The 8,747-nt window shown below is 41.0% G+C and overlaps 1 protein-coding gene across 3 annotated transcripts; it reads right to left on the reverse strand.

The window, feature by feature from the left end:
* Window positions 1-1,566: 1,566 nt before the first annotated feature.
* On the reverse strand, window positions 1,567-6,716 carry agpat9l (1-acylglycerol-3-phosphate O-acyltransferase 9, like). Of its 3 annotated transcripts, none has more exons than XM_062542847.1 (13): window positions 6,539-6,716; window positions 6,080-6,243; window positions 5,815-5,881; window positions 4,499-4,793; window positions 4,299-4,373; window positions 3,968-4,057; window positions 3,428-3,521; window positions 3,218-3,333; window positions 2,783-2,838; window positions 2,603-2,688; window positions 2,360-2,488; window positions 2,118-2,197; window positions 1,567-2,002 (listed from the first exon to the last, which is right to left on the reverse strand). In XM_062542847.1, the coding sequence occupies exons 2-13, from the start codon at window positions 6,221-6,223 to the stop codon at window positions 1,888-1,890; spliced, it is 1,347 nt and encodes a 448-aa protein (XP_062398831.1). In that variant the 5' UTR covers window positions 6,224-6,243; window positions 6,539-6,716; the 3' UTR covers window positions 1,567-1,887. The 3 variants fall into 3 exon arrangements, with proteins under 3 accessions (XP_062398831.1, XP_062398830.1, XP_062398832.1); XM_062542846.1 differs by having other exon boundaries at window positions 6,544-6,715; XM_062542848.1 differs by lacking the exon at window positions 6,539-6,716 and having other exon boundaries at window positions 6,080-6,262.
* Window positions 6,717-8,747: the final 2,031 nt, after the last annotated feature.

Here is an 8,747-nt window from a genome sequence, read left to right on the forward strand (position 1 = left end):
CAGAACTTTGTGCTGTAACTTTAGTGTCAGTAACCTAATTCTGTTATCTAGGCTGCTATGATAACATTCTTTTGTCTGCAAACCAAACCTGAAACCAAACTCAGAAGATATGGTTTCACTGACTTGTGGTGGTGGTGGTGGTGGTAATGATGATTGTGATAAAATAAAAATGACAATATATGATGATGATTTGGGATGGAAATGATTTATTTTAAAAACAGATACTTGGAAACCATTCCAAAAACAAGGAGGAAAGACATCTTGGACACTTTACTGGTAAGAAGTAATAGGCTACAAATGGCTGTCAAATTATTGTCTAGATGATTTACAGTTGATTTCAACATATACAGTAATTATCTAATTTATTTTAATACATACTTCTTACACATATAAACAGGGTCATCAAAACCAATCATGTATCTCAGGTCCAGATGGAGACAACATGGATACACTTTCAAAAGGTAAATGCGACCTCTTCTCAAATATGTTATTGTACTGCTTCTGTACAGCGATACAGTACTGTGTTCTGTTTTGAAAGATGAGCCTCTTCTTTTGTATGCTTGCAGTGTGGCATGTTAAATGAAATGAAAACTGTAATTAAAACACAATGACTGAATGACAATGTAAAAGAAAAGCCAGCTATCAGTTGGTTATCACAATAGCTGTGTTTAATTCATTGGCAGAGGAGACTGCTCTGCACCATCGTGGGAGCAAAGAGGAAGTTGAGGTTGGCAGGAAGTCTAGTAAAGAAGGCTCCAAGAAATCTCCCACGTGTGCCATTCTGTAGACTTGGACGAGGACACATTATATGTTTCATGACTGCAACAGAATTTATTTTATATGCCCCTTTCTTTCTCTCTCTGTTTAACACACACACACAAACCAGAAGCAGTATTACTTCACTCTAAAATAACAAATGAAAATAATTCATATTTGTGCCAATATTCAAAAATGTCTAACCTATCCTCATGCGTATCTAAATGGCCTATCTTCAAACTTAGAATAATGTCATTGGCTCATTAGACTTCATAGCGCTGCACACATCTGGCTGAACCTGATGCTTTGTGGACTTTTGCATAATGTAAACATGCATTGTGTTAAATCCAGCATGCATGATGTTCTGCCAGACTTGTGCAGTGCTGCGTGAACTTGAATGAGCCTTTTCACACATTCAAATGGTGGGTTATGGAACTTTAAATGTTGTCATAACCTTTGGATGCCATCTACTGGGCAGTTGAAATTACTACAAAAGAATGATGTACCGTCTCTTTCATTGGACTTCATGGTGGTATATCTCAACATAACCATGTGTGTCCTACTGAACTCTATAAGACTCTGTACCAAGGCCAGTTGTTGTGCCTTTAATTAAGGAAGCAAACAAATCTAGCTCTGTATTGTGTGAAATGACATTAAACCAAAATAAACATCTTGAGTAAAGTGATCTCATTTTCATTATCTCATTCAGTGAGCTCATTATTTTCACTTGAAAATACAACTGCAACTGCTTAGTGGTTCCTCTGATGTCCTTTGCACACTCAGCTGCATAAAAATAATGAGGAAAAAATCTGTTTCAGAGTGCTGAAAACTTTATTTTTAAAAGACACTGCAATGGGGACACGCAATACATTACAATCCTGGGCTGTGCTTCATTCTGTCTTGAATATCAAGGAAAGCATCTCTCAATCAAAGTAGAGGGAGTCCGTATGGACTCAAACCTCCATGAATCCTCTCCATTCCCCAGAAAATGGCACGGTATTCCGGCAGTATTCCAGCAGTGAGAGGACTCACTTTGCAATGAATGGTGCAGGGAAGCGCGTTCCGCCCTTAACATGCTTTCAGACGCTGAGAGGGATTAGCGGGTGGCTTCTTCGTCGGAACGGGAAAAAGTCAGTCACTGGCACTGCCGCTGCTGCTGTCGTCCCCCACCACCATGCTGCTGTACATCTTCTGCTGCTGTTCCTTTAGCGTGTCCTTCACTTTCCCTCTCTTCAGGCCCCCATCCCTATAACACACAAAACACCATGACGATAAGAGCCAATAACAAACGGGAGCAGATATCATTCCATTAAAGTGTGAAGTAAAATAAATTAAAAAAGATGATTTTTTAAATTTTTTACCAGCATAAATCTAGCAGTCCACCCTGGTGAGCGATTGCAGATTTTACTCTATTGGCAAACTGAACTGCATCTTCTCCTTCCTGTGTAAGCAATACATTTCTTATTTAGTTTGAGGATAATGTACTGTGTATGTTTTTCTAAATCATCATCATCATCATCAAGAAAAAGCATGACAACTAACTAAATAAATAAAATAAAATAAATGTAAAATTGTAATTACTATTATATTCATATGAACTTACCTCTTGGACCATGGCAGGAAGATACCAGACATTGCACTTAATAGCCCAACTTGTCATCATTCTCAGCAGATAGCTCACCATGTTGTACTTAGAACTGTTCCAGAAGGCATCACCAAACTGGGGGTCATACTATGAGAAGAGCATACTGCTATGTAAATAGAGGTAGGCATCCACAAGCTCGATAAAGAAGACTAAATGAATGAATTTTCAAAAGGTAAGGCGAACAGAAGAGAATGTATTCACCTTTATAGCCACTGGGTAGACAGTGCCACCGATCTCAAAGCTTCCTTTTTTAAACATCATGACTGATGTGTTATTGATGCATGTTCCTGTGGATACCAAGGAGCAAAACATGCCTCATTCGAACAACTGAAGAATTAGGGAGTATATTTGAGGATATTGTTTCCTTAAAAAAAATCTTACCCTCGGGGAAAATCAATATGGGAAGCTTGGTCTTATCATGCACATGATCTTTTAGTCTGCAGGCACAAGACACAACAAACACAAATGACCAAGGTCAGACATCAACTGATCTGAAACAACCACAAAGAATAATTAATTCATCTAAATTTTAATTCTCTAATTAATTTAAATATTGGATAATTGTTTCATTATCAATTAGAGGCTAAACCTTAAGCTTAAGCTTACTGGTTAAAGGTATGTGTATGTGTGTCTTTGTTAGGCATTTTTCATGCTTATCTACAAGGCAGCTCAGCTGTAAAGATGGCTATCTTTATATCCACTGTTTATGATACACCAGACAGCAATTCTAGCTGTCTGGTGTATCATAATCTATCTAACTAAATATTATCTATTATCAATCTAACAGTTCCTGGGGTCAAATTGCTGACATGTTACCTCTGAGTCACAAGGTGGCGATCTTTCATCTCTGATCGCTCAAACCAGATGTGTGGACAGGACCTGACCATAGCCCTCTGGATCACTCCCATGAGACCACCGTGGACTTGGCCTACCTGAGGAGTATGGCGCAATCAAACAATTAGAATGCGATAGATAGTAAATTAGGCAGTTAAAAACAGCAGCAACAAAATATAACTGTTTACTTACCATAGCATAGCAGCCATCATTGGCAAGAATGACGACATCAATGGGTGAAGTGTGATTAGCAACACAAAGTCCACCTCTTTTGGGCTTGTTTTCTCTGTGAACATACAAAAGAAATAAAAATGTCAATAACGAATTGTTATAATGTAAAGGAAATGTCACTGCAAATGAATGCTTTGCTGGCTTTCTCATTCATGTTGCAAAACTGGTGATGAAAACCTCCTGATTTCTACAGTAATTTCCTGTGTATTAGCACAGTCTAAGCTCATCCTTCAAAACATTAGGACAGTGATTTATGCAAGTTAAAAGAAACAAAACCGTACAAACACTATATTAACTGCCCCCATGTATTAACCTCATAGTTGAGGACATTTTTCCAAATCAATGTGTAAATAAACTGCAGCTAATAGTTGGGAAATCACAGTAGATATTCTCATAAGATGTGATTGATGCAAATGATTTGCATAAAAGAAAGTATGAGGTAATTTGATATCATGCTGGACAGTCTGCTCTGTAGTACAAGAGATCCCTAGGGCCTCTCACCTGTTGTGGTACTGGATAACGGCTGAAAGGCCTCTTGCACAGATTCTGTAGCACATGACATGGACGAGCTCACTCAGCCAGTTCTTCACCCTGCCAAATCACACACACACACACACACACACACACACACACACACACACACACACAGAGAGACACACAGACACACACAAACACACACACACACACACACACACACACACACACACACACACACACAGACCACAATAACACTTTGAGACAGAAGCACAGATAGGTAATGGAACTCTCTAGAAAGCTGACCTTCAAGATAATGACGGCCTTGTTTGTGATCCATGCAAATATGAAATATTACCTGCTGTTTGGCAGAAATCCCACCAGCGTTGTTCCTATCACCAGCCAGATTAGACCAATAGAGGCCAGGGTAACTCTGAAAAAAAAAAAAAAAAAACCCAAGGCAGATTTGAATGATGAAGCTACTGTAAATCAACCACTCATGAACGACAGGAAAATGGATGGCACAACAAATACTGGAGTGTGCAGAAGACCCCGTACCTCAGAGGGAGAAGGATACAATAGCGCACCACGACCCCCAATCCCCACAAGATGGTAAGCCGCAGGCTGATGTACTGGAAGTTGTAGTTGGTGCGTGTCAGCAGGTTCCAGGAGGCCAGCTCCTCGGACGTGAACCTCTGGGTGACCTCGTCCTCCACGATGGTCTCGATGCCTTTCCTGCTGAAGTAGAAGACGTCGCTGAGGGTGAAGTCGCCCCCCTCGTGGGTCCTCGGTCGGCCGTGCCGCAGATCCCCGATCTCTTGCTCCATGGAGCCGTCGTCCCTCTCGATGATTCCTGCAGAAGGGGAGCAGGGTGGACAACAACCACGTTTTCATCATGATCAGATGACACAGGTGTTATGCAATGGCACGATGACTGGATGACTGCCACCATATGGAGAAAGCACAGTTTGCTCCTGAATGCAGACACTGCCAGAAACATTATTACAAAAACTACAACAACTCTAAAAAGATCTGAAGACAACTACAGCACTACTCTACAAAGATCTTAGCATTAGGACAACTTCAACTCGACTCTGAGAAGATTTAATCTAAGCACCTAACATTCAGTCAGTTTGACAAGGCCAAACTGAAATGCGTGGCTGAGCCTGTGATGCCATGCAATGACGCACATGAAATATAATCTCACAATTTTACACCTTTTGCATCATACCAATTGCTTCTTTTTGAGGTTAGGTTATTGATTACACCACAATATAATTATAGTGAGAGAGCAAAGAACTGAGCACCCTCTCTTGGAACAGTCCAAATGTGAGGCAATCGGGATAACCAACTCATGACAAGGTTAAGATTGAAGATAACTGACAGTGAGGAGATGAGTGAACTGATAACAATGGCCCCCTTTTCTCTGTGACCTACTGTGCCAGTGTTGTGACAGACAGTGACACTCAATTATTCCCAAGAGGGTGTAACTGATTAGATGTGGACCAAAGTCCGAGGAGGCTTGCAGAGACAGGCCAATCTTACGCAATGAAAGATTGCCTGAAGAACACGATAGGCACTGTGTCTATGGCCAAGTGACTTCCCCATCCGAGGTTAGTTTGCACATCATGTGCAACATCACAAATACATCCGTTTAAACCTTAAATTCTGTTTCTATGCCCTGCAAGTACATGAGTGGTTGGATTCTCCAATTCAAACAAAAATGCAAAGGTATTAGGCTATAATCTAAACAAAATTAAAAAGAGGACAGACAACACCCAATTGGGCAACACTCCTTTACCAGCAAAGAATCATATTCCTAGATTGACTTCCCAACTACTCAAATGTGTATGTCTGTCCTTGCATGATCTTACCATTAGATGGGGAGGCCTTCAGTGTCACTTGCTCCTGGACTCCTTTCTGTATTCTCATGGTGGCCCACTGCAAAAAAAAAATATTTCCCAATATGAAAGTCATTGTAATTGATTGTGAAACACTGTGATGATGTCGACATAATGATGTGGACACTTCCTCTCCACACTTCTAAAAAGCAGCATAATGACAAATAGTAAACTTATAGCCACCTTAAGTAAACATATTTACTTTCACATTCAGCTTGGGTAGGGTAGGCCTTTTTACCTTCAAGGTTTTGATCAAGATCGTCATGTATGTTTCTGTTATCCCCAGGGAGAGTCCAAACATGGACGGCAGCATGATGAGCCCCACTACCAGTGAGAACCACACCTTCACCACCGAAATCACGGTACCCCAGGAGTCCTCCATTTCTCCAGAACGCTACTTCCCTGACCAAGGCACAACAACAAAGAGGCGTGAGACCTGTCTGGTGGTGGATAGGACGGAAATGTTGCCACTTATGTTTAGATAGCGCGCAGGCCGATCAACTCTGCATTTACACCGAACATACTCGAAGGTCTATTAGGTCAAGAAGAATCCACGTTTTTTAATTCAAACTATATTGACGACAGGAAGTCGTATTCACTCACTAGTACTAAATGACAGTCCACCTGACAGACAGGTACGACAAGGACACACACGCAGTTTAAAACCACATCGTTTAGAAGTGGATTTGATCTTTACCTTACCTCATACAGATGTCATTCCATGTCCTCTTCTCTCAAATGTCTAATGAAGTTTGACTTTGTGGCGATCCCTTTCAATGTAGAACAAAGTTCATACTGATTACAAATGACGCCATCCACTGGCCACGGCTTGGAAATGAGGACGGTGAAGGTGTCGGCTACGCAATCCTCAGTGGCGCACATGGAATATTCTGTCGCTCCGACCAGTAGGGTAGGGAGGCGTGTTGGTGACAACATGGTTATGACGTACCCTGACGAAAAAGTCTGTCAGACCGATAATGAACATTTTAATTTTCATTTCGATTAGGCCTATTTTTTTATTCATTTATTTATCGTATTTTCCATAAGTAGCCTATTAGTTCAGATTTGGGCAAACAGACGAACTTGGAGATAAAGTCAATTTGGCCTCAGACGTTTTTTATTCTTAGTTTGCATAAAATACTAAATTAATAGAAATAGTCTGTCAGCTCTGACTAACCACCAAATGCACCTATAGTCTGGCTATCATCAAGGTTCACCCAGTTTACCCGGTCTCTGGAACACATGCGCTCTTATTTACGTGCAGACAGACAGGCAAACACAGACGCGCGCGCGCACACAAACACACCCGCACACACACACACACACACACACACACACACACACACACACACACAGACACACACACACACACGCACACGCACACGCACACGCACACGCACACGCACACGCACACGCACACGCACACACACACACACACACACACACACACACACACACACACACACACACAATCTGACATAAGATGTGATCTGCGACATAGATGGCACCTTGGGTCAATCTTGGTAAACCTTTTTTTTTTTAACTGGAGAGGGGGATGTAGGCTATCATATCATGATTTTGACCTTAGATTTAGAGATGACTTTTCTATATGGCCACCATGTGTCCATATGTCCACAGTGTAGGCCAATTCTATAAACAGATCAAAGAATCCTGATAAATCGTGAGATAAAACTGGAAACAAATTGTGATGATTTTTTTAAAACATGAAAGGCCAGGACGTTGGAAATAAGCCGTTTTTTTTCAAGTTTGGAGCTGAGAATCTGAGGGTAATAGACATTTCTTGACTGGGATTTATTACTCTATAACTCACCAATCCATCAGTCAAACAATTTATGTACTTTTTTAAGAGTTGCAACATTTTAAACCAGGATTGTTATATTAAACACTGTAACATTAAAGTCCAAATGAAAGAAAAAAAAAAATCTAACAAATCTCAAGAAGAATCTCAAAAATCAAAGAATTTACTGCTTTATGAGTTGCATAAATGTTTGACCCTTTTTTATTTGGGCTTTTATTAATTACATGACAGCAGTACCACGCTGACATTCTCAAAGATATCAGATATCTTAAAAGTCCAACCCCGGCAGCATATAGCATGCAGGCAGAGATAGCACATTATGATTCTGAAGCCAGCCAATACTCAGACAGGTGAGCATCCATGGAATGTAGTGCTTCCCAATAGGTGGCCCATTATGGTGTTTGTGGAACAGCTCAAGGAAGGGCAAGGAAGCCCAGCAGTCTGTCAGCTGTACTGACAGTTCAGTTTTGCACTGCGTGCTGCACTCTCTCCCCATTGTGGAGTTTCATGATGTGTCTTTGTGTGTGTGTGTGTGGGGAGGGGGGACGATGTGTGCTTATGGTGTGTGTGTGTGTGTGTGTGTGTGTGTGTGTGTGTGTGTGTGTGTGTGTGTGTGTGTGTGTGTGTGTGTGTGTGTCTGAGAGAGAGAGAGAGAGAGAGAGAGAGAGAGAGAGAGAGAAAAGAGTTTGTGTGTGTGTGTGTGTGTGTGTGTGAGAGAGAGAGAGAGAGAGAGAGAGAGAGAGAGAGAAAAGAGTTTGTGTGTGTGTGTGTGTGTGTGTGTGTGTGTGTGTGTGTGTTTGATCTCTCTGTGTTTATTAGGAACATATGTCCATTCTAACTAACTCTTCATTATGAGCTTACAGTTATCAAAAGCGCAGGCAAGTCAAGACATTGCCAAGAGGAATGCTAGACACTAACACGAATGGCAAGAGCGTTGTAGCCTCTTTAGACTCATAAGGACACGGGCGAGGACAAGACATTATAATGCGTTAATAAATAGAAAATATCAGTAATTGATTTTGGGTGAACTAAATATCTCAGCTGAACTTAAATAAAGTTTACAACTGAGTGCAGGCAGTATTTTATA

Source organism: Sardina pilchardus, chromosome 8 (assembly GCF_963854185.1).
Source record: "Sardina pilchardus chromosome 8, fSarPil1.1, whole genome shotgun sequence".
NCBI classification, from domain to species: Eukaryota; Metazoa; Chordata; class Actinopteri; order Clupeiformes; family Clupeidae; genus Sardina; species Sardina pilchardus.